Source organism: Mauremys mutica, chromosome 8 (assembly GCF_020497125.1).
Source record: "Mauremys mutica isolate MM-2020 ecotype Southern chromosome 8, ASM2049712v1, whole genome shotgun sequence".
NCBI classification, from domain to species: Eukaryota; Metazoa; Chordata; order Testudines; family Geoemydidae; genus Mauremys; species Mauremys mutica.
In genome coordinates this window covers 46009087-46036175 of record NC_059079.1, presented here as the reverse complement: position 1 = coordinate 46036175, position 27089 = coordinate 46009087, and the positions used below count along the sequence as shown (strand labels likewise).

Below are 27089 nucleotides of genomic sequence, written 5' to 3'. Positions count from 1 at the left end.
CACTGCATGGCCGGCAGTGGTGGCCTGGGGCCCCTGGGCCCTTTTAAATCACCGGGGACCCCGGGCAATTGTGCCCTTTGTCCCCCCAGTCAGTGGACCTGCCCACTGGTGCTGGTATAAAGGGCCCAGCCAATCCCAAGTCCTCTCAGTTCCTTCTTATTTCCCAGGACTTTAACTGGAACTGTTCTTCTTGCTTTTGCAAATACTTTCAGTGGACTGTGTTCTCTTGTATTTATTGTAAATAGTTTAGTATTATTAAGGTTATTAGTGTTAATTAGTGAGTTACATTTTTACCCCATCTGAGGGTTTTGGTTGATTCCCAGTGCCAAGGGATGCCTCAGTCAGCAGGCTTCAAGGCCTGCTTTTCCTGTAACAAGGTTATGCCCATGAGTGACCCACACTCAAGTTCCTGGAAGTGCCTTGGGGAAGCTCATATTGGGGAGTGTTTCCAAATTTGCAGGGAATTTAAGCCGATCATGAAGACAGATCATGAAGCCAGGCTAAAATTTCAACTCATGGAGGCAGCCTTGAGAGCTCTGACTGAGCCATGTCGGTCAGACTCAGCACCGAGTGTCTCGGTGTTGTAAGAAGTGCACCTCCTGCTGTGTCTGAGTTCCAGCATCGTTCACCATCCCCGGTGTCTAAGAAGAGGCATAAGAAGCAGACTGCTGTAAGGTGGATATCCCTAGCATGGAAGTGTGCTAGGCATGGGGATAAGAGTGCAGTTTAAATGTAAACACCCCTCTGCTTAGGTACTGCAGAAGATGGCACCATTGACTGTCAGCTAGGCAGATTCCATCAAGTCTGGAGTCAGAAGGAACTCGTTCCATATCTATGGCACTGCACTGTACCAACACTGTATCGGTACCGACTACGGCCAGAGGTGTTTGCGGCTGCCAGGCATCTCTTGACCCTGTCAGTACCGATATCATTGGTGGTACAAGATTTGACGGTATCCATGGCAACAGACACAGGAAAATCAGCAGGATCACTTCAGTGCTCAGTACTGCACCAGCCTCACGTGCCCCTGGCAGTTTGCCCTTCCATAATATCAGAAGGAAAACTGGAAACACTCACTTCACTGTGGGTTTCTCCAACTTAGCACTGAATGCCGGTACCATCTGGAATAGTGGCTCTGTTGTCAATGGAAGGAAAGTTATTGTCTTCTGAATCAGGGGTTGGGTCCTATATCTCCCATCCTTGGAGCTGCTCTTACTACCCCTCCATAGACTCTGCCACAGGAGTACCATCGAGTGGTTCACCAGGAGATCACTGGGGGCCTCCTCCTGTCCAGTGGCCTTTTCGGATTCTAGGGTTTCCCCCCTTCCCATTTCCAGATTGTATTCCAGGCACGTCTATTCAGTGGCATCAGAAAGGCGTGAGGTACCTACCCATTGGGCAGCACCCATTCCTGACTCTGGTACTAAGCCTGGTACCGGATATCAAAAGCCAGCTCAACAGTACCCTGCAGATCAAAAAATGGAGCAAGAGCATCCACAGCTAGTGCTGGTGTCCTCTTCCTCCTCCCCTGATGAGGCAGTCTCAGGAGGGGGCATGTTGCCTCCCCCAGATGACTATAAGGCACAGTAAGAATTGTTAGAGGGCTGCCTTAAATCTGGCATACAGGTGGAGGAAGAAAAAGAATCCTCTCACCACCTGGCCAATACTTTAGACAATGCAGGTACTTCCAGAGTGGCCCTGCCTCTCACTGAGGCCATTATGGACCCAGTAAAGGGACTGTGGCAGACCCATGCATCCTTTTTCCACACTTCAAAAATGGCAAATATTATATACTTCCCAAGACTGAGTTCCTTTCCCCTCTCCCCTGGGATGCCTGGTAATATCCTCTGCCAATGAGAGGGGAAAGTAAGGGCATCGGAGTGCAACACCAAAATCAAAAGACTTAAAGAAGTTAGATCTGTTTGTTAAGAGAGTTTATTCTACTGGGAGGAGGAGGTGCAGCTCAGGATTGCAAACCAGCATGCCCTTTTGGGCAGGTACGACTTTAATGTATGGGACTCCATGCTAAATTTTAAACACATGTTCCTAGAGGATACTAGGCAGGAGTTCTTCCCGATAGTGGATAAGGGAAAATCTGTGGTGAGGACCTCGCTGCAAGCTGCAGTAGATGTGGCTGACTTGGCTGCTAGATCCATGGCTTCAGCAATGGCCATGCAAAAGAGCACTTGATTGCAGTCCTCCGGGCTCCCCCAGGAGGTCCAACAGACTGTGCAAGATCTGCCCTTTGAGGGAGTCTTGTTCTTTTTGGAGCATACTGATGCTAAGCTCTGAGGGTTAAAGGAGTAAACTTTAAAAATCCTTTGGGTTGTATACCCCAGAACTCCCTCACTGTGAAGGTAAATGGAGTCTACAACATAATCTTTTTTTCAAACTGATTTTTATTTAATATTTGCCTGCCTAAAACTGTTTAGGACCCGATTGTGATATCTTTGCTCACATTGATTAGTACCTTTCTCTAGAGCCCTGTGTGGGACTATTTTTTAAACTCCACTCCCATCCCGCCCTGCAATACCCACTCCCACCCTCTCTTGCATTGTTTCTGGCATTTTTATCCTGCTCCAAACCAAAAAAAAATCTTAGATCCTACAAATCCCGCAAGAGAGGGGAGGGAGATAAACACGTATAGGAAAGAGAAGCTCAAACAATATAAATAGCATTTATACTGCTTTCATGACTAACTATAGCTCTCTAGAAAGAGCTTTAGTAAATTGAATAAAAAATCTTCTATATAGTAAGATATACTCCATTACAGTCTGGCTGTTTTGCACTGCTCTGGCAATGCAAAACATCCATAAACTTGGCTTAATCTGCCATTTTCACCAGGCTTATGCCTCCTTTGTGCTAGAGGGTACCAGTGAACTGGGCTTAGAAGTTGCAATTCTCCCTAATGTTGTGGGACCACAGTGAATTACAATGGCTTCTATACAGAGGGCTGAGCCAGAGTTTAGCATTAGCAGCTCTCTGTAATAAAGAAGCTTCAATGAAGCTTTACTTCTGCCATTTACCATTCTGCTACTGTGAGCAATAGGAAGTTTAACAAAGTGGAGAAGGAGCCCAGTAGAGACAATATTGTTTTCTTCTCCAGGCAAATGTTTTGGGTTAGTTTATGTATTAGAACAGGGGAAACTACTTGCATTGTTTTAACTGTAATAGCATCACATAACCTGTTAACACATAATGCTGCTGTATTTTAGAGTTTTATATTTTGGTTACAATTTTTTTGGTAAGTTATCAGATGCTCAGACAAAGAAATTTCCGTGAGTGTCAGGCAGATGGATGGAGCAATGAACTCCCCCACTGTGAAGGTAAATGGAGTCTACAACAATCTTTTTATCAAACTGATTTTTATTTAATATTTGCCTGCTTAAAACTATTTAGGACCCAACTGTGATATCTTTGCTCACATTGATTAGTACCTTTCTCTAGAGCCTTCTGTGAGACTATTTAAATTTCGCTCCCATCCCGCCCTGCAGTGCCCACTCCCACTCCCACCCTCTCTTGAATTATTTCTGGCATTTTTATCTTGCTCCAAACCAAAAAAAATCTTAGATCCCACAAATCCCGCAAGAGAGGGGAGGGAGATAAACACATATAGGAAAGAGAAGCTCAAACAAAATAGCAATTTCCCAAATAGGCTACTCTTGGTAAACAGACAAGAAATGTAGGGTTTTCCTCCAAACTTCCACAGTCTGTTTTTTTGTTTTGTTTTGTTTTGGGTTTTTTGTTTGTTTTTTTTCCCCACCCAATATTATGGCAGTGTGTCCTGCAGGACCCACAGGATCCCAGTCCGGCTGCTGGGCTCTACCTTACTCCACATGTAGTTCGATTGGTTTCAGTAGTATTACTCATTCAGCATGATCAACAATGTCACAATCTGTCCCTTAATGTTGTTCTTAGATAATCTCCTTCTTAATTTTGTTCTGTAGAGCTTTAATACTTATGGGGAAAGTGTTCCATCATACAATGAATGCACATCCCACAGTACAGTATTTGTGTTATGATGTGAATGTGACTTTGGCCAGTAAGAATTGTTGTTATTTATATTTCTTTAGTCCCAAATTTTTAAGGGTTTCTCACTAAAGGAAAAGCATGACTACCTGTGAATGTGTGCGCTTAATCGTGCATGATTATAAATTTATAAATCTTTATATATTTGTTTGAGGAACCCTGAAATAGGATGCAAAATCAAAGAATGTGCAGATGACTGATATACTGGAGAAAGTTGGGAGAAGAAAGAGATGGAGGCAAAATTCTGGTCTCAGATATGCACATACACTCCCATTAATGTCTTTGCGAACATCCAAGGGTGGAATTTGGCCCCATCTAATGGCTACCTTTGTAATAAGGAATATTTGATCACATATATTTATTCTTTTTCTTGGGTTAGTGCAGTTATGGGAAATTAGAGATATGGGCCAAACTTTCTGCTGAGATAAATTGTACTCACTTATACCAGTGATGAATTTAGTCCAATATCTTTATCAAGGATTTTGAGCTAATCACTGTGAACTGATGGATATGTTTTGGTCAGTCTGCAGTTCTCTACAGTTTTCCAACTGATTAGTCTGTGAGCAGATGTAGTCTTGGCATAAGCAAGAGCAACTAATGTTGACTTTTAGCAGGGCTTGGGCTGTGAGTGCCACTGAATATGTTAGTTGGACCCCCATCTATCACTCAAGGCAATTCTAGGTGAGCACTCTGTCTGCAACCAGGACGAATGCACAGCAGAGTGAGGAGACTCCATGTACCAACTTCCTCTGGTGTCTCTCAGTCTGACTTTATATCATACTAGTCATGGTGGCATCTGAGTATGTGATAAAGCTTAATTTTGTGTTTACTATGTAGTTTACTTATAGTATTTTTTTCAATTGTTCTGTATTTTAATGTTTATCATAAAATCGTAGGACTGGAAGGGACCTCAAGAGGTCATTTAATCCAGTCCCATGCACTCATGGCAGGACTAAGTATTATCTAGACCATCCCTGACAGGTCTTTGTTCAGCCTGCTCTTAAAAATCTCCAATGATGGAGATTCCACAACCTCCCTAGGCAATTTATTCCAATGCTTAACTACCCTGATGGTTAGGAAGATTTTCCCAATGTCCAACCTAAAATTCCCTTGCTGTAATTTAAGTCCATTGCTTCTTGTCCTATCCTCAGAGGTTAAAGAGAACAATTTATCTCCCTCCTCCTTGTAACAACCTTTTATGTACTTGAAAACTGTTAGCATGTCCCCTCTCAATCTTCTCTTCTCCAGACTACACCAACCCATTTTTTTTCCACTCTTCCCTTCTAGGTCATATTTTCTAGACCTCTAATATTTGTTGTTGCTCTTCTCTGGACTTTCTCCAGTTTGTCCACATCACCCACAACTGGACACAATACTCTAATTGAGGCCTAATCATCATGGAGTAGAGAGGAAGAATTACTTCTTGTGTCTTGCTTATAACACTCCTGCTAATACATCCCAGAATGATTTCTTTTTTGCAACAGTCTTTAGCTTATTTTTAATGCTGATTTTGTTTTACAATATAGTTACAGAGTAGGCCTTAAATTATAGCTTTATTTTTACAGTGAGCAAGTGTTTACCAGTAAATGCACCAGAAAATGGAAAAATCCTTGCCGCTGGTGTATATGAGGCAAACCAAGAATTTTCTTTTGGCCAAGTTGTACAGTTTGAATGTAATATAGACTATAAACTTTCTGGATCTAAAGAAATACATTGCTCAGCTGATGGACATTGGAATGCTGCTGTACCTACATGCATAGGTGAGAAGAAAATTATCTTTTAGTTTAGTGAAATTTCTCTTTAGCTAAAGTGATTTTGAAGGTACTGTTGAAGCTGTTATCATGGCACTTACAGATTCCTAGAAATTGATTATTCTATAGGAGAATTATGGAACAAGCAAAATATTTCCATTGACAATAATTACAGTACTTAACTGATGTATTCATCCCCATTGCGTGATATGTGTAAAGGAAGTAAAATCTAGAAAATTTTATTTCCTTTACACTGAAAATTTAGCACTGATGATACATAAAACATTATACATGAGTGAATAAATGGAACAAGAAAGTACCTACAGCTGAGAATATTCATTAATTTTTTGCATATTCTAATACTATCTATTCTGTTGACGGTAGATCAACTAGATAGTTGGCTTTTTGGAGCCAAAACTAGTAGGAAGGAATGAGATTAAATATATTCCTTCCTGTATATCAAACAGAATTGTAGCCTAATTTCCACTCAAGTCCACCTGACTTGTTACACTGTTGTGTTGCATTGAGATTGTATGCTCTTCAGGGCAGAAACAGTGGCTTTGTTTGTTTTGTAAAGCATATAGCACATTTTAGGAACTTAGAAATAACATCATCACATTCTACATGAAATGTATCAGGGATGTGCCTATTTCTTTTCCTAATAGCATGAACTTGGTAAGCGCCACTTTACATCTTTCCACCTCCTTGGGTGCTGAGATATCAGGGGATGTTCCATTCCCTCATTTCTTAATTGGGTGGCTCAACGTCCCGCCACAGACATGGAGGGAGTGGCATTCTTCAGTACCTAAAAAACTAGTTTTTCACGTCTCCTGAAATAATATTGCTTAACACAGAGCACTCCTGTCATATCTTATTTCTAGGTCCTGCCCATGCATTGAGAAGAGTTGATCTCTGTGAGCACATGTGATTGTAGGCTATATCAGTTGCTTTTAATTTTTACCCATTCAACCTGCAACTGAACTAGGAGCAAACAGCCAGGTTCTGAAGTAAAATTAATCAGCCAGAGTGTTTTTTGTTAATGATATGGTTTTACTAATGAAGTGCATTAATCTTTCCCCTGTGCTGAGTGTGACATATACAGGATAACTCCATATGTAATATCTTTTTAACTGCTAACTTGTCACATGCACATATTATTATCTATTCTTAAAAATTAACAGACTAACCTGCAAACACAGTTTGAGTCTATATGACATTTGATATTTAATATAAAAACCAAGTATGCTTCCACTTTATTGGTATTCTTAAAGTATTTAAAACTGAAACAATCATGGTGGATCATGCTTTATTCAAATTGGCATGGCCAGATATCACTTATTTGATTCTTAATTTGTTTTGTAAATAGAGATCATAGTATGAGATTGATTTACCAATGTACTTGCATCAGGCATACTTGCTTCTGAAAAGATTTCTTAACATAATCTTTCCATTTAATATTGAACCCAATATGTTTTCGGAGTCAGGAAATTGTTTATATATTAACTGATTATGAAGTGTTTATTTAGGAAATGTATGACAGTGACAAGCACATTAATCACTTATTCACGCATTGGGCCAACTTTTGCAGCTCTGGCATCCCCCTATTTCTTATAATTCAAATGTGGAAGACTGATATTAAATATGTAAGTTGTTTAAAGCTGCTGCTAGAGTGCTGCTGCCTTTATGCCATTGAGCTGACTTTGTCTTCTGTATATTTACCCCAAATTGCAATTATATATTCAAAATCCAAAGAAAGATTCATGAAATCTATCCCAGGTTCTAGATGGGCTTTTATATTTTATACAGAGACTTAAATTATATGATGAAACACAGATTTACTATTTCCTAATTAACATAATCTTAAAACAGCCATGTCAAAATGAAATTTTGTATTTATTTTCTAGGGGGTGTTTTCTTAGTTAGGCATCACAACTTTTTTTTTTAATTTTGTTTCTTTTGTCCTTAGTGATAACCTGCGAACCACCAAGAATTAATAATGGAAATTTAATGACTCCAATGAAAGTTTACAGGGAGAATGAACGATTGCAGTTTATTTGTAATGCTGGATATACATTCGGTGAAAGATCTGATGCAGAGTGTACAGAATATGGATGGCGTCCAAAACCATCTTGTAAAGGTCTGCTTTTGCCCATTTTATACTGTGTGTTCTGTTACTTTTATCTAGCTAGCCAGCTATGGTCCTGGTCCACAACTAATGTTCCAAGGTACTATAGTAATACAAATACATAATTATTATATATGCTGTATCCTGGAAAGCAGTAACTCTGAAAAGGATTTAGGAGTCATAGTGGAAAAATAACTGAACTGTGATGCTATCGTAAAAAGGGCTAATTCAATCCTTGTGTAATGTATAAATAGAGGAGCAGTGAGTAGAAGTAGGGAGGTGTTTTTTACCTCGATAAAAGGCATTGTTGAGACTACTACTGAGATTACTGCATCCAGTTCTGGTGTCCAATTTTTCAACATCCTTTCTAAAATGTGGAGAGGAAGCAGAAAGGAGACACAAAAATTATTTGAGGCCTTGAAAAAATGCCTTACAGTGAGAACTGAAAGAGCTTATTCTGCTTAGTTTATTTTTAGAGCGTGGTATCTTGCCCTCAATATGTTGAGCATTCTTACTCCATTGTAAAACAATGATGTGCCTGCCTGCCAATCAGTGTAGCCTGCTGCAAACAGAGTGGACATGTATATCTGACCTAACCTGCTCCAGTCTAAGAAGAACTGTTCAAAAAGGGTCCCCTCCCCAACAGCACAGTGCTACAGAAACACTCCGTACAGAAAGAAAAATGCAAAAAGCGCCACTGAAACGACATGAGATTCCTGATTGCTCTTGGGTTAAAAAATGAATATACTGTCACATTACAGGCGTCAACATCTCCTGATTTCAGTGGCTACTGTTATAGACTCTAATGTCCTACCAGCCAATGAAAGCTGGACACATTTTCCATTGCAGCATGTAAACACCTTGTTTGGTTTAGTCAGTGGGATCATTTAAGAGGATGATGTGAGGATCTCTGGATTGGTTAATAATTAATCAATGAGAAGATTATAGGCTTGGTGGGGATTATTGACACTGGGGCAATGGTTGGGATAATTAGGTAATTAGCTCAGTAAGGGGAAGATATATAATTGGAAGGATCTTTCTGACACATGCCTGTGCTATGTTCTGCAGTCCTTGGACTCTAAAGATTAAAGGTACACATGGGGAAAAGAAACAGACTGTGTGCATGTTGTGAATAAGGGCACATGCAAATGGGCCAGACAGTGCAGAACATCAGGTAGCTGAACAAACGCCCTTTTGCAGGGGCCTAAAAAATAAATCTCCAGCAAGAGTTAGCAGGCAGGATGGGAGATGGGTGGACTAGAAGGAGTGATATTTCACCATCAGGGTTGCAACCCTCACCATCCTGGGATACTATGACACCACTGCGCCTTCATCTTGATCCTGAAAGATGTCCTGATGAGACTGGGAAAGAGAGAGGAACACAGAAGACATCGCCACCTTCACCATCTCCAGCTAAATCCTGAATACCACCTGGGATGTGCAACTTTGGTTCCTGCTGTCCTTCCCTCCCTCATGTCATCTTCCACCTCCACCTTATTCTCTTTTCTATCTCCCTTTTTGCTTTCTGTTTAGTAAAAGTCTGGACTACCTGTACAGTACTGTACATTTTGCAACACTACTGTGAGCTTGTGTCAGAAAGGCAGCTGAAAGCAATGTCCTAAACAGCCCAATGTTGGTTCACGTTTGCCAGGTCTCTAAGTCCCTGATAAGGGGGTTTGCTGTGCTTGTGTTTCTCCAGCAGTGAAGAAGCAAGTAAGAGTCAGCACTAGAGACCAGAAGCTGCATTGTGTATTTTTGCTATTCCTTTCTCTCCTTTTTTGGGTGTGTTTGTCTTGTTTCATCTTAAAGGAAGCAGGATCAGACTTTAACAACAACAGCAGTAAGCTCAAGCCCATCTCAGCTAATTTCTCTTTTTCCCCATAAAGACCAGTTATCGTTAATACTGTCTAAAAGATAGTCAAGAGAGGGGTTTCCTTCTAAAATCTCCCTATAGCTAAAGGGAATAAGGGACATTGTTAAAATAAAGCCTTACTTCTAACTTTGCATTTCAAATACTTTAACTGTTTTTCCTATGTCTTATAAAGGTTAACATGATTTTAATGGTTAACATGATTTTAATGGTGTGTTTGCCATGAGACTAAGCAGACCCAGGGCACTGTACTCAACACAAACATGGTTCAGTGGTTTGTACCATGATGCTGTTACGTTAACACCTTGGAATATCTGGAACAACTTATTCCATCCAACCAAACATGACAGGAGGGTAGTGTGGAATGAGTTTCCAGAAGAGATTAGACAAATCCAGTGGGATCACCTTTAGGTCTCACTGCAAGGCTTCATTTTTTGGTAAAGTTTTTCCACAATAGTCAGAATGACACTTATAACAACTGACCCCTTCTCACCCCCAAAATAAAATAACTACCCCAAGCAAATACTCTGATCTCTAAAGATGGGTAAAAAACTGTAGACTTCATCAAATCCATAGGAATCTCACCATGCCAATGTTATGCAGATGATGTTCAAATATGACAGTGCTAGTAAAGCTAGTAAAAAAAATAGATACAAATAATTTTAATTGAAGGGGGGACTTACAGCCTAAAGTCCTTTTTATTACAGTTGCTAAACTTGTTTATCTGTTTTTGTTTAGAAATTAGATGTGATCCTCCAATAGTGACTAATGGAATCTACGACCCCGCACAAGAAGTGTTCAGAGAATTGGAAGTAATCAGAGTGCACTGTAATCAAGGATTTCACTTTGAAACGGACAATAGGGAGAAGACAGCAGAATGCACAAAGAATGGTTGGTTACCTATTCCAAGATGTATCTGTAAGTTACTTTTATTTTAACATGTTTTTAAAATATCAAAGCCCAAACAGTTATACAATGATTATACAATTTCTGCAGTTGAGAATGTAAACAGAAATGAAACAGGTATACTTGCAGGGTTTTTCCTTTTACAAAGTTTAAGAACATAAGAACGGCCATAGTGGGTCAAACCAAAGGTCCATCTAGCCCAGTATCTTGTCTTCTGACAGTGGCCAATGCCAGATGCCCCAGAGGGAATGATCAGAACAGGTAATCATCAAGTGATCCATGCCCTGCCACCTATTCACAACTTCTGGCAAACAGCGGCTAGGAACACCATCCCTGCCCATCCTACCTAATAGCCATTGATGGACTTATCCTCCACGAATTTATCTACTTTCTTTTTGAACTCTGTTACAACCTTCGCCTTCACTACATCCTCTGGCAAACAGTTCCACAGGTTGATTGTGTGTTGTGTGAAGAAATACTTCCTTTTTTTCATTTTAAGCCTGCTGCCTTTTAATTTCATTTGGTGACCCCAGTTCTTGTGTTATGAGAAGGAGTAAATAACACTTATTTACTTTCCTTATTTACTTTGATGGACTTGAATATAGCACCTGTGAAAATATGATATGGTATAAGTTAATGCAGTTGTAAATAACTATACAACTAACATATACACAATGATTTATTTGACAAAATGTGCTAGACTCAACCCTTCTACAGGGAAGATTTGTAGCTGTGTGTTTTATCTATCCAAATGATAGCATGCCAAGCACAATACCATTACTGTATGAATGGTATAAAAGAAAAAAAAACCTATTGTCATAATTGGATTCTGAGTCACTCACATATACCACAGCCCTAGATTTGTACTATCCATTTTTGTTTCCTCATTTATTCTGAACGGTCACAGTCTCTTCCTGAAGAAGAGCTCTGTGTAAGATTGAAAGCTTGTCTCTCTCACAAACAGAAACTGGTCCAATAAAAGCTATTGCCATACCCACTTTGCCTCTCTAATATACTGGGACTGACATGGCTACACCAACAATGCATACAACAGGTTCTTTCAGGCAGTTCTTTTCCCTGTGCAAAATCAAGAAGTTCTTTCTCAAATGTTTACTCAATCTTTCCTCAGGTAAAATCCCAGTGGCTGCAATGAGAGTTTTGTTGAGTAGGGACTGAGTAAAAACGTATCGAGGACTTCAGAATTTGGCTTTGATGATTAGAAACAAATGAAAGCTGTCTAAAACAGGAAGAGGTGTAAGTGGATTTGGAGCCCAGCAATGGTATTATAAATTAATTCTCTGATAATGTGACTCCAGATATCTTGGAAAACATGGAGTTAATTCCCCCTGGATCTGCACACAAAGGGAACCTTTAGTATGTGGATCATGTCCTGTCTTGTGTGGAGGAAATTCCATCACCTCCATGACACTATCTTGCCAACTGGGGGATGGCCCTGTATCATGAGGAGATCCCACACAACATGTGGGTTCTGGGGGCTGGAAACCCTGCCTACCAGGTGAAAGCTCTATCTCGTGCTCCAAAGGAACAATTCGGGTAAACTGTGATTGTAACCTTGCAGAGCTCTTCTTTCCTTCCACCTCTTCCAATGAGTGTCCACAGAAGGGGGCAATTTTTCTTGCATGTACCTTGTAATATTATACATTTTAAACTTTTTTTTTAAAGTGAGACCCTGTGACTACCCAAATATAGAAAATGGAGCATTAACTGACTATTATGAACTTTACAAAGAACGAGCCTTTCCAGCACAGTTAGGCTTGTCAATTTACTACAGATGTCTTGATGGTTACGTATCTGAAAAAGAGGAGGACTGGACTCAGATCAGTTGTACTAGAGGGGGCTGGTCTCCTGCACCAAAATGCCTTAGTAAGTAAACATATGTTTGTATTATTTTCTTAAATTCTAGTCTACTATAACTAATAATTATATACAGCAATGGACAGAACCAGGACTGTGACAGAAGGTTGGTGTTACTACAATTCTGCTCCATTCTGGCTCCTTGACTCCCCCAGCAAAGACTGTCACCCAAGGACATGAGTGTCTCTTTAAAAGGATTCAAAAACATAAGAAGGAGGCAGTACTTGGAACAGGCCTTCAATAAACCAGTTGTAGGATTTGCAGAGGGGTTGTTTGTATTTTGTTCCTTTTTTCCCACTTTTTTTCCCCTTTCACCTTATTGCTGATACCTTAACCAGCATTTCTGTTTCTCTCACAAGGGAACAGGATAGAAATTGGTATCCCTTTGAGAGTGAGAGTGTTTGTGGAAGGTACTGGGATCTTTAGGATTTTGAAAGGGTGAGCAAAGATCAATAATAACCTGTGTGGAGAGAGACCTAAGAGGAGGGGTATTTTGTGTTGTGAAATTTGCTACACGAAGAGAGGCTTAGGTGGTTCTTTTGTCTTTGGGATGTTCAGTTGTAAGAAAATTGCCTGTGAGAGTGACAGAACTATAGGAATTCTTTTCTCTTTTGTGCCAGTGCCCATGTGTGCACATGCGTACACGCACACTCTCTCCTCCTGCAGTGTGGGAATATATTGTTTCTTAGAAGACTTTTGCAGCTTGCCCTGGAGATTACTATTTTAGGCTGCATATCTTATCCCTTTTTCAGGGCTGCTCTTTGGTGGCAAAGAGAGTGGAGTGCCACTGCCAGATGCTCTGAATATGGAGACCTACAGCTGGTGATCCTGACATGTGCTAAGTCTGTTTTGCAACACTCTGGCCATACAAAGCAGATTTAAAGCTGACCTAAGTAGCCAGCTGAAGACTCCTCTATATCATTCCACTTTGGAGTCTCAGGCCATCCATCAAATAACTTAATCTAATAACTGTCTATAAAACCTTCCCTCTTATTTGTACAAAGACTAGCCAAATTCTGGTAATTTTCTAAATCATACAAAACTACAAATGAAAGAAACTTTAACAAGTCAATTGTTACAATGAGACGTAGGCTTTTTTGAGTACATTGATGGTACATCAATTATCATACAAATAATAATCTCTATACCCCTAACTAGACAAATATTTGATACATAGCTAGTGTATAAACATAGCCTAATTCTCAGTCTTACACAAGATCGTAAAATTATGATTTTCATTAAAAACATCAACTATTAATATCATAATGAACAATTGAGTGTAGTATTTCATATACACAAATACTACAGAAATCATTTTACTTTTCCTGAAAATTAATAATAATAATAATAATAATAATAATAATAATAATATTTGGCTGTGTTCCAATAGTGAGTAGAGGCATAACCAAGATTGGATCCCCATCACTTTGTACTGACACAGCAAGAAACAGTCCCTCACTCAAAGAGCTTGCAATCTAAATAAACAAAACAGGCAAAAGGTGGAAGAGAAAGACACGGAAAGGTGTAATGACTTGCCAACATTCACACAAGTTAGTCTCAGAGCCAGGCATAAAACTCAACTCTCCTATTGGCCAGATCAATGAGTGGAGGCCCCCTTTTCATCAACTCAGTATTAATAAAAGCAAAAAAGTACCCTGCTTATGACAACCAACAAATCATGAATATTACTGAATAATCATTAAAAGAAAATCAGACAATGAATGGAATAAACTGCCTGGATAAACATAAAAATATGGAACATTAAGAGCCAAATGAAATGATGCATATTTAAACTGGCATCTTGCAAATTTTAATTGCTCCAAATTCAGTTATTGTATCTTGAAATGACAGTGTTTGAAATAAATCCCATTCAATTGACATAATAGCCAGAGCATTAAACTTTGTCTCAGCTTGCCTTAAAAAAAGTTGTTTTCAGTCAAGTATGGCAGAAACAATGATCACTCTGCTTCACAGTTGACAATGGGTACAGTGAAATGCAGTCTCCATGCAATGTAAATATTCAGAAAAACGTTGCTCAGATATTTATCATACAAAAAATGTGGTGATTCCAGTAACTTCTATCCTGCATGTCACAGCATCTTATAAATTCTGAAAATTGATACATTTTGGCGGAAAGCTGAGGTTCTAGATCATTCAAGTAAGCATTGAGCAATGTGTGAGTGCATGTTTTCATCTCCCCTTCACTTCACTTTATTTGATCAAGAAATGTAAGAAAACCGAACGTTGTGGATAATTAGTGTACCATTAACTTCTTTTTAGTTCTGAACTTCGTTTATGGAGGATAAGATAAAAGCAGTCAACCTGAAATATCCCTTTCCCTCAAAGAAGTGTCACTTCTGCCATCAGGAAAATTTTTTCTTTACAGTATGTTTGTGCACTTCATTGTTGGATTCATCAGCATAACCTCCCGATTGCTCTAATTAGTAGCTTCTTAATTGGCTCCAGGTATCCTAATTAGCCTTCCTGTCTTAATTGGTTCCAGCAACTTCCTGATTGTTCTGGAAGAGCCCATTATCTTTCTTAGGGAAAAGAGACTTGCTTAATCTGGGGCTAATATTTCTACCTTCTATCACTCCTGTTTAGCCCTGTGACCTCACTCCCATTCCTGTTATCTCATTAGTTGTTCCCCGCAGTTATTTGGTATCCCGGACCTGTGGATCCTCCCCTTAGGCTGCGGGGAGGTCCTTTAGCAGTGGGCTCTGCCCGCCCACTTACTGGATACCAACAGGATCACTCTCCTGTAGCCATTTGGCCTGACCCTGTCACAGAGTTTTTTAAGACAAGGAGAGGTTCTTGTTTCCTTTTAATAAGATTGTTTCATAGAAGCTTCCATGCCTGGGCAACACCATAAAAAAGATGTTTTCTGAACAAAACTGAAACATTTATGTCTTCCATGCAACAATCAATACTGCAAGTCCTAGCTAAGTTCAGAGAAGAGCTGTTGATGTCATTTGGATCAATAAACTGTTCATAGTCTGGAAGAGTGAATTGCCCATCTGGCTTTCAGTTGGTATAAACCCAATTAAGTCCTCTTTTATGGCACCACGTATGCAGTAGCAGAAAATGACAGATAACTGATTATCATTGGTGATATCAGGAGCTGAATCTACTATCAAAGAGTAGTATTTTGCCTGTTTGACTTCAGTTACAATGAATTCCAAAACCTTATGAGCTCAATGAACTCAGTTTTTTTTGACAAGTAGGATGGGTGACCTTTCTCTTTGTTTCCATAGTGTTTAATATGCTCTCTTACAAACTGGTCAAATTAGATGATGGCTTCAAGAATATCTAGATAATTTTGGTTCTGAGGAAAGCCAATAACTTCCTCCCTTGCTCTAAATGCTAACCCGCATTCATCAAGAATCTTAACTGTCACAGTATGTCTTGAAATGTCTTCCCAGTAAGCAGTTTGTGTTAGACGCCGCTGTAACATCTCCCTGTCAATGTGATTCTTGCTTTGTGAACTTGCTAGCCATGCAACTATGGGGTTACAGTGTTCCACGTTGTTTTCATGAGAACAAGTCTTTTCCTCTGCCTTTTTTCCAGTTGGAAAAGCCTGAGATTATGAAGGTGCTAAGATTATTAGGCAATGAAAAGAGTTTTCACATAAAACAGAATACTGCTCCTGTGGGTTTAGAATGCTTTGAACAATGGCTCTGACAATGCTCTCCATTTGGTAGTTTTCAATCAAAAAGAAGAGGTGAAAGATACCATTTCTGATACCGGGGCGGCTCTAGGAATTGCGCCGCCCCAAGCAGGGCGGCACGCCGCGGGCGGCGCTCTGGCAGTCGCCGGTCCCGCGGCTCCAGTGGACCTCCCACAGGCACGCCTGCAGATGCTCCACCGAAGCCGCGGGACCAGCGGACCCTCCGCAGGCATGCCTGCGGGAGGTCCACTGGAGCCACCTGCCACCCTCCCGCGGTACGCCACCCCAAGCACGTGCTTGGCGCGCTGGGGTCTGGGGCCAGCCCTGTCTGATACTCAAAAACTATAAGTTTGTCATTTCAGAGTTACAGCCGTGTTAGACTGTATCCACTGTGGCAGAGCTCTGACCTTGCCCCCGTGGGTCCTGCTCTTCTAGGCGGTTTATGCTAGCCTCAGTGGCTCACTGTGACCCTCCAAATAGCCCTTCTCTTTCTAGGGCCAGGGTTACAGTCTACTGAGCCCTTTTCATCATAGGCCAGCAAGGAGGTTGGTGAGAGAACTCCCACATTCTCTGTTGTCCCTGGGGGAGCTTATTTCAGAACAGTTTAGCCTCCTGTCCTGACAGGTGCCTGACGTCCCCTCCCAGGAGATGTTACTGTAGTGGTGGGTTGGGGGGAACCCAGGCCCATCCTCTGCTTCGGGTTCCAGCCCAGGGACTCTAATGGTAGCAGCTGTTGGCAGCCAATCTGTCACTGCCAGAATTGCTACATTTCCCTGGGCTACTTCCCCACAGCTCTCCTGCTTCTCCCTTCTTCACCCTTACCTTAGGGCTCCCTTAACGATGGTTTGAGGGTGTCTTCATTAACCAGCCCTTCAGCCGCACTTCCTCTCCTCTGGCTCCCTGGCTTTCCTCTGCCTGACTGGAGTGAGTCCTTTTTTATAGTATCAATAGGGCCTTAATTAGAGTCAGTGGTCACATTAGTTTAATGGCCTCACCTGACTCTTTGCAGGTTAATTAGAGTGAGGTGTTCTCATTAACCTAGAGCAGCCCTTCCTCTGGTCAGTCAGGGAACAGAAAACTGTTAATCCAGTGGCCAGTATATCTGCCTTCTGCTATTCTGCTGTATCCAACTGGCCTGGGTCTATCACACCGCAAAAAGAACAGGAGTACTTGTGGTACCTTAGAGACTAACAAATTTATTTGAGCATAAGCTTTTGTGGGCTACAGCCCACTTCTTCGGATGCATAGAATGGAACATATAGTGAATGAGCCCCTGATGGCATGGCTGATGTGATTAGGTCCTATGATGATTTCACTTGAATAGATACGTGGACAGAGTTGGCATCGGGCTTTGTTGCAAGGATGGGTTCCTAGGTCAGTGTTTTTGTTCAGTGATGTGTGGTTGCTGGTGAGTATTTGCTTCAGGTTCGGGGGTTGTCTGTACAGGTCTGTACAGGTCTGTCTCCCAAGATCTGTGAGAGTGAGGGATTATCTTTCAGGATAGGTTGTAGATCTTTGATGATGTGCTGGAGAGGTTTTAGTTGGGGGCTGAAGGTGACAGCTAGTGGTGTTCTGTTATTTTCTTTATTGGGCCTATCTTATAGGAGGTGACTTCTGGGTACTCATCTGGCTCTGTCAATCTGTTTCTTCACTTCAGCAGGTGGGTATTGTAGTTTTAAGAATGCTTGAAAGACATCTTGTATGTGTTTGTCTCTGACTGAGTGATTGGAGCAAATACGGTTGTATCTTAGAGCTTGGCTGTAGACAATGGATCATGTGATGTGTCGTGGATGGAAGCTGGAGGCATGTAGGTAAGTGTAGCGGTTAGTAGGTTTCCGGTATAGGGTGGTGTTTATGTGACCATCGCTTATTAGCACTGTAGTGTTCAGGAAATAGACCGCTTGTGTGGATTGATCTAGGCTGAGGTTGATGGTGGGATGGAAATTATTGAAATCATGGTGGAATTCCTCCAGTGCTTCTTTTCCATGCGTCCAGATGATGAAGATGTCATCAATGTAGCGCAAGTAGAGTAGGGGCGTTAGAAGATGAGAGCTAAGGAAGCGTTGTTCTAAGTCAGCTATAAAAATGTTGGCATATTGTGGGGCCATGCAGGTACTCATAGCAGTGCCACTGACTTGAAGGTATATATTGTCCCCAAATGTGAAATAGTTGTGGGTGAGGACAAAGTCACAAAGTTCAGCCACCAGGTTAGCTGTGACATTATCGGAGATATTATTCCTGATAGCTTGTAGTCCATCTTTGTGTGGAATATTGATGTAGAGGGCTTCTACATCCACAGTGGCCAGGATGGTGTTTTCTGGAAGATCAGAAGTCAGTGGTGTCTCGAAGATAGCTGGGAGTACTGGTAGTGTAGGGCCTGAGAGAGTCCACATAGCCAGACAATTCTGATGTTAGGGTGCCAATGCCTGAGATGATGGAGCGCCCAGGATTTCCAGGTTTATGGATCTTGGGTAGCAAATAGAATACCCCTAGTCGGAGTTCTAGGCATGTGTCTGTACAGATTTGTTCCTGTGCTTTGTCAGGGAGTTTTTTTAGCAGATGGTGTAGTTTCTTTAGGTAGTCCTCAGTGGAATCAGAGGATAATGGCCTATAGAATGTGGTGTTAGAGAGCTGTCTAGCAGCCTCCTGGTCATATTCCAATTTATTTATGATGATGACAGCACCTCCTTTGTCAGCCTTTTTTATTATGATGTCAGAGTTGTTCCTGAGGCTGTAGATGGCTTTGTGTTCAGAATGGCTGAAGTTATGGGGCAAGTGATGTTGCTTTTCCACAATTTCAGCTTTTGCACATTGACAGAAGCAATCTATGTAGAAGTCCAGTCTGTTTTGACCTTCCAGAGGAGTCCACGCAGAATCCTTTTTTTGTTGTTGTTGTTGTAGTGCTGGTAGGGAGGATTCTGTGGGTTAGTATGCTGTTCTGAGGTATGTTGGAAATATTCTTTGAGTCAGAGATGTCGAAAGTAGGATTCTAGGTTACCACAGAACTGTATCATGTTTGTGGGTCTGGAGGGACAAAAGGACAGGCCCCGAGATAGGACAGACTCTTCTGCTGAGCTAAGAGTATAGCTGGAAAGATTAACAATATTGTTGGGTGGGTTAAGGGAACTACTGTTGTGGCTCCTTGTGGCATGTAGCAGTTTAGATAGCTTAGTGTCCTTTTTCCTTTGTGGAGAGGCAAAGTTTGTGTTGTAAACGGCTTGTCTAGTTTTTGTAAAGTCTATCCATGAGGAAGTTTGTATGGAAGGTTGGTTTTTTATGAGAGTATCCAGTTTTGAGAGCTCATTCTTAATCTTTCCCTGTTTGTCACTGCGATTCTGAAAATAGAGCAGATCTTTCTCAATACATGTAGTACAAAACTCTTCCATTATCAAACAAGCCGATTTAGCCAGATTTTGTTCAACACTAACAGCAACATCACCCCCTTTATCGCTATTATTCATTCTACCTTCTGTATGGACAAGTGTTAGAAAAAGTGGGTCATCTTTTTCATCATTAGTTTTCTCCTTGATTTCAGGAATGCTTGCCTTTTCTTCTGAAATCTCCTGAGGGAACAAATTCATACTCATATCTTTGCTTTGATTATCATTTTCTAAGAAAGATGATCCACCATGGAAGATGATTCTGAAGCAGTACTAACAGAGAAATAGTTAGCAAGTTTGGGTAACTTGCTTACAATATTCTCTTTCTAACTTTTTTGCTGCTCTGTTTTGAAATTGTCAACTGGACATCTTGTTTAAGCAAGGTTAAAACAATACTGCAGTTCTGTCATTATCACCCAATGGCAATGGCAATTAATACCGCCAATTCACACCCTCATTACCAACAATTCAAAGTCTAAAAACATTAATTAAACTTTAACTGTGAAAGCTTAAGGAATTGGGACAAAATCAATATCAGCAGGGGCATAAATTAGTTTTTTTTGTTTTCTTTTTTTAGTATTAGCACAAGTTATGATCAAAATCTCCCTTTTATAATGTATATTTTAAGGATTGGCAGCCCCGCAGGAAAGCAGAGGATTGGGGCTGCATCCCCCTTACTCCCCACTCTCCGATCCAGCTTCTGTGCCCAAACTACTAGGCCAGGATTTCTCAACCAGAAGGTCATGACCCTCCCAGACGGGTTGGGAAAGGCCATTAGGGGCATTGGGAAGTGTTGAATATGCTATTATAATCTGAAACAAAAGAAATCTTGTTCCCCGACTCCCTGCACACCCTTACTCTACCAGGTCAAATATTTTCTATCAACCTTTTGAAACACACACACAAATGATGTATATAGTCTGGGTAGTTCTGGCAGGAGGGGTAACTAATTGGGGTAATGAGACGTTGGGGAGCAGAGCTGGAGAGGCAGAGAATCCTAAAAGTCCACAAAGTCTTTAGCTAATGCCCCGGCTTTCTCAGATTTGTGCACAAAACATTTTACAAAGCCAAATTCTTTCTACTTTAAGTGGAAAATTTTGAATGCCAGTTGAAGAAAACGGTAATCTATGACTCTTATCCATCTATTATGCAGAATTTTTCATGAAGCACCTGTAAATGTCTTCTTGTCTGACCAGCTGTTTTCATGGCCCCTCAAAAGGTCCGTCTACACCAGGGATTGGCAACCTTTGGCCTGCGGCCCGCCTGGGTAAGCACCCAGGCGGGCCAGGCCGGTTTGTTTACCTGTCGCGTCCACAGGTTTGGCCGATCGGGGCTCCCACTGGGGGCTGCAGGAACTGGCATGGGCTGAGAGATGTGCTGGGTGCCGCTTCCAACAGCCCCCATTAGCCTGGAGCAGCGAACTGTGGCCAGTGGGAGCCCCAATCAACCAATCCCTGGTCTACAGATCACATAGCAAAGAACCTCCAGGTCTGTAGCAAGAGATTTGGGCTTGCAGAGGTTGCACTGCCACAGTAAAAATATCTATATAGAGATTACAGCTGAGTCTTTCCTGGCATTCACAGCTCATGGAAGTGGGTGGAAAAAAATGTTAAAAAATATTCAGGGAATCAGAATTTTGGTACCAAACCTTGTTCTTTGCTCCTAGGCTATCAGAGGCTTAGTGAGCTGTGAAGGCAGCATCTTTAACCCTTGGCAGGAGGGAGCAAACTGTGTTGCTCTGTAGCAAAACTCCTGGCTTAGTCTGAGCTAGTGGTAATGGGATCCACAGTAATTTACCTTAAGGCCTTGGGGGGAAATCCTGCTTCCACTTAGATCAGTGACAAAATGCCATTGAGTTCACCAGGTTCAGGGTTTCATCCATAAGTGATAACTAATGAGTGGGAAATGGTAGATCTCCCGGAGAGTTCAGAGGAAAGGAAAAAATGCCACTGGCCAAGAACACCATGTTATACTGCTAGATAATATTGGGAAGGGAAATAAATGAGTCTCCAGGAATTCATCTTTAATTGAAGAGTATGTCATCTGATGAATCCTCCAGGACTACGTCCAACCAAAATTGGCAACCCTAACAAGAGCCCAAACCCAAACCTGTCTGAATAATATATTTCAATCTGCTGCATGAAACAAACATTTTGAATTTAGTTTGGAGGGCTTAACACAGTTACCTTTACACTTCATCACACTAGTCCAGTGACTGAGCATGGGGAGATGGAAAGTAAGAGATGCTTCCTTTGGCTGTTGGCCCTCTCCTGTCACCTTGTTTATCCCGGGCTGCTGATGTGATTGCCATTACAATGGCATGATTTAAACAGTCCCATTACACATGACTTTGGTTTTTATTTTGGATTAATGGAACTTTTCAGCTAGTGCCTGAGCCTGAACATAAACCCAATCAACAGCAATGGTATCTATGTCCCTACATGTTGGTGTTTCAGAACCTATATCATTTGGATTCTGTAAAGATGCTTTTTGTTTTAATAATCAGATTCAATGAGCATCATAGTGATACCTATACATAAAATAACTTGAGGGAATAATATGATTGATAACGTCTTCTGGAGGCTAATGCTGTAAATGAATCTGTGCAGACACCACTACTTAAGAAACATATTGGGCAAGATTTTTTGGCTGATGTAAATCAGTGTAGTTCCATTGAGGTTGATGGAGCTTGCTGTTTTGCACCAATTGAGAATCTGGACCATGTGACCCAATTCTTTACTGCCTTGCATCTTGTGTAATTGTTTACATCTGTGCACAGTTGATATAACAAATTTCAGGCCGGTGGAAAAATCAAGCGCTTTGATTCATATTTGAAAATAAAGGTCTTTTCAGTATAAAGTACTACAGTACTATGCAGCAAGAAGATCTTATTTGAAATATTTTTTTCAAATAAATAGCTAGTTTTGAAGAGGGTGGTTTATTTTGTTTTTTCTTTGTTAAATGTCTGACTTCCATTTGCTAACCGAATGTAATCTTTTCTTTTTTCCTTTAGAAAAATGTTCTCCTGGTCATTTGGAAAATGGTAGATTTCTGTATAGCTCTTGGAAAACCTACAAAGAAGGTGCTGACATTTCATATGTGTGTTCTCCTCATAATCTGAAAACCAAAGTTACATGCACAAAGAATGGCTGGTCACCTACTCCAACATGTACTTCTACCAGTAAGGAACATTCATGTTCTATTGATCAGCTTGTTAAAAAACTTGTAGACATATTACTATCATCCTCTGCCTGAAATGAAAACAAAAATACCAGCCTAGCAGGTGACTTGTCATGACAATGCACATTTCTGACCTGAGTAACTGTGTGATCATATTGCATTGACCTTCAAAGTTCTTCACCCACCGCTGCTTCTTGTATGTACTGTGACCAGGTGTCCGGTTTTTGACCAGAACACCTGGTCAAAAGGGATCCTGGCAGCTTCGGTCAGCACCACTGACTGGGCTGTTAACTGTCCAGTTGGCAGTGCTGCACAGCCTTGGTGCTGTTCCCGGGAAGCAGACAGCATGGCCCCCTCAGGCTCCTATGCAAGAGGCTTCCAGGGGACTCTGCATACTGTCCCAGCCCCAAGCGCTGTTCCCACAGCTCCCACTGGCCGGAAACCATGGCCAATGGGAGCTGCGGGGGTGGTGCCTACAGACAGGGCAGGGCGCAGAGCTGCCTGGCTGCACCTCTACGTAGGAGCCTGAGGGGGGACATGCTGCTGCTCGAGGTAAGCGCTGCCCGAAGCTTGCACCCCTGAACTCCTCCTGGGCCCCAAACCCCTGCCCCAGTCCTGACCACCCGATTGCCCTCTGAACCCCTTGGTCCCAGCCCGGAGCACACTCCTGCACCCCAAAACCCTCATCCCTGGCACCACCCCAGAGCTTGCACTCCCTGCCACACCCCTTCCTGCACCCCAAACCCCTGAGCCAGCCTGGTGAAAATGAGTGAGTGAGGGTGGGGAGAATGAGCGATGTGGGGGCAGAGTGTGGGGGGGGCCTTGGAGGAGGGGTGGGGCAGGGGGTGGGGCAAGGCTGTTTGGTGTTGTGCCAGTGGAAAATTGGCAACCCTAGTCGTTTCATTTCTAAAAGTTAGATTGTTAACTCTTTGGGACAGGTACCAGACATTTCTTTGTCTTCTGTGTAGAGATGAGCATATCTTTTTGTAATAAAATAATAATAATAGTCCCCAACCCCTCTGCCCAACCCTGTTCTTCCTTAACTCAACCCCATAGCCATTCTTATTCCCACCTCTCAGCACTAAAAATAAAAATGTAGCTGTGACTACTTGAGCTGTGGGAGGAGCCAGCCTCCCCACATATGATCCTGTCAAAGATCATAGGTATGTACTGAGGTGGCTAGCCACTTTCATCACCACAGCAATACTCCTATTTTTAATGTGCTAGTTTGATTGATGCTAAAGCTAAAATATGTCTCTTCATGCTAGAATGTACAAGTTTCCAACTCTTATGTAGACATACCCACAGTCTCAGTGCCTGGCATGAGTGTGGCCCCTAGGAACCAAGAGAGACAACTGCAAGGAAAGTTCTGCTCAGCCCCTGCCACCTTGGGCTTGAGCATGTTCAGTACAGATGGAATCTTCAGAGAATAATCAAGCTCCAAATCTGTACTTTCATAGGTTTATAACATGGCCAAATTTGGGTGCATTTTTCTGAGGACAGTAAAAGGTGAATCTTTGACACCAGGTGGACACCACAGCCAAATGTTGAGTCCCTGCTTCAAACCATGGAAGTGCTAGAGGTTCTCAACAAAACAGCTCTAACAATAACTTAGCATCGACAACACAGCATATTTTACTCAAACATCAGTCTCCGAAACGGCAAAACCGTTTCAGCTTAAACTTTTCAAAACAAAAGAAAAAATGATGCTGAGGCAGACACCAGACATGGAAAATTTCAATCGAAATGGTTAAAGTCTAACAAAGTTACAAGCAATTAGAAATGGGATTTTATCATTCAGAAAATCAGGCAAATTTAATAAAAGATGTTACTATTAGCTCCACCTAATATTTATAAATTGTGACATTTAGCCACTGGTCTGGCCTGTGTTTAGGGATAGTGTGGAGGCAAATTTCAGAGTGTTACCTGTGTTAGTCTGTATCAGCAAAAATGACAAGGAGTACTTGTGACACCTTATAGACTAACAAATTTATTTGGGCATAAGCTTTCGTGGGCTAAAACCCACTTCATCAGATGTAAGGCAGATCCCGTCTTTTCATGTACTGCTATATATATCTTCCTACTGTATTTTCCACTCCATGCATCTGATGAAGTGGGTTTTAGCCCACGAAAGCTTATGCCCAAATAAATTTGTTAGTCTATAAGGTGCCACAGGTATTTCTCATTTTTGTTGAGGCAAAGTAATCCAGGGAGCAGTTGTGCTCCAGGAAATCCTGTCTTTCCTCCAGTTCTCTACCAGGCATGAGTTGTGTGTGCATTACACCATCTTTTGGGATAATGCAGCATGTTCCTCTGTCTATACCTGGTCAGCACTTCTGGGTGTTGCAAAGTGGGTTAAAGCCATGGTTCCACCTGCCCCTTTGCCTCCCCTTCCTCCATGGAGTGGCTTGCACAGTTTGTCTGGTAGCTCTGGGTGCTTGAACATCAGTTAAGATATCGTGTGTAAAATCAAGTCATCAACTTCCATAACAAAATTCAGACAAACACATCCTGCCTCAAAGCCTCATTCCCTCCCTATCTCTACTCTCCCCAAATGCCCAAGAAAGTAGATGGGCTGCGCAGTGTATCCTGGAAGTCAGCAAATTCAGGGAGTGAATTCCAAAATTGAATGCCTCTCCAGGATAATGCCCTGCTACAAACACCCTCTCCTTTAAATTGAGGGGGCCTAGCATGAATGCTCTATTGATCACAGCTGTGGAAATATTGCAGTGGGTGAGGCTGTCTCTGAAGAAGGCAGGTTAAGTGATGATTTCTGTGTGATGTTTTATCACTGTCTTTCTCACTGATGAGCCCCTTATGATTTGAAGGTGCTTCACCAAATTACTTATACATACAGCACATACAATACAAAGAGAGAACTTTTCCCACAAAATAAGTGTCAGAATCAAAATGACCATTTTCGGTTCAACCATCTTTTAGATTGGCTTTGAGAAATCAGTATCAGGAATGATTGTGAGAGATAAGAAACACTGATATACACTATGATTTCTTACCTTCCCCTCCCACTCTCCAAAAGTATGAAGGAACTTCTTGTTCAAACATTTTTTAAGTAGTGTTCCTCCATTTCATTTCAGGTGTACCTCTTCTCGTAGTCACCCTATACCTATGAAAAGCATGTTAATTAACAGTATTCATCTTGAGATAATGTCATACTCTCTCTATTTTAGAAATCTGTGAAAAAGTTGAGATACAGAATGGTTATTTCTCTGAAAGTAAGCGCAGATTTAATTTAAACGGGGAAGCAACATATGGGTGTCAGATTGGTTACACGACTCCAGAAGGAAAAGTGACGGGGAAGACACAGTGCCTTCAAGAAGGATGGACTCCTTTACCAAAGTGCATTAGTGAGTAATTTAATGATTGAAGAACTCTCTACTTTGCTCCTTTTTTCCCGAATAGAGGATGAGCACCATGTTCAGGTATGGAGAGAAGCTTGAAGCTCCATGTGGGGAAACTTACAAGCCTGAGGCTCCTTGGGTTATGCCTTAGTATGACTGGACAAAATTAATCTATTATTTGGGGGAGGTATTACCATCATAAATAAAATAACTTACCATTGGCTGATCAGAATTTAAATCATAAAGACTTAAATTTTATGTAAAAGCATCAGAGCTTAAAATTATAAAAACTTTCTTCCAATTGTTGTCACTTTAGGTATCTTAGTTATAGTCCTCGGGTTTTGGGAGTCCCTTCTCTCCAGATGAGAGGAAATATGGTGATTAAAGTGGACAATTAAATCTCCCACTTTTGTGGGACAATAACTCCAATATTAACCCAATTCAAGTGGGGGTCATCTCTTCCTTTTATTTCAGGCTGCCTTATTTCCTGGCTATTCCTCTTTTTACCCTATTAGTATCCACATACACAGAACATAAAAGAACTTGCTTATAATTTGTCTTCAAATGAAGTCCATTCCATCGCTCAGAGAAGACTATTAAATAAACAGCATAGCTACCAAGACCTAGAAAATCCCATCTACATTATCTGTCTGTGAAATACAGGAACTTTAAGTTGTTTGCATTCTGGCTCTACAAAGGGGTGTCCCGTACGATAGCACCTGCAATAACTCTTGCACACTGGGATGTTTCACACAGAATAGTCTACAAAATTGGCTCAATAAATGAATAAACCTTCCTTTGGATGCATGGCTCTTTATAAAGTAGTCTCCCATATTTCCAGTCAAGAATAATACTCATGTTTCTACAGGGAGGAGATTCCCTGCAATTTGTGACTTATTTGGAAATCAGCAGGGAAATGTTTGACTTTTGTGGTGTTCATGAATGTT

The 27089-nt window shown here is 41.3% G+C and overlaps 1 protein-coding gene across 4 annotated transcripts in view; it reads left to right on the top strand.

Annotated features, from left to right (window-relative positions):
* Positions 1–27089, top strand: part of LOC123376726 (complement factor H-like) — a 116092-nt gene that overhangs the window by 35310 nt on the left and 53693 nt on the right. For 3 of the 4 annotated variants that reach the window (XM_045028974.1, XM_045028973.1, XM_045028972.1), the window contains 6 exons: positions 5595–5789; positions 7747–7917; positions 10514–10693; positions 12365–12565; positions 22617–22784; positions 25972–26148. In XM_045028974.1, the coding sequence (XP_044884909.1) occupies positions 5595–5789; positions 7747–7917; positions 10514–10693; positions 12365–12565; positions 22617–22784; positions 25972–26148 (1092 nt within the window). The remainder of the gene's footprint in view (positions 1–5594; positions 5790–7746; positions 7918–10513; positions 10694–12364; positions 12566–22616; positions 22785–25971; positions 26149–27089) is intronic. The other variant, XM_045028975.1, reaches the window with a different exon arrangement.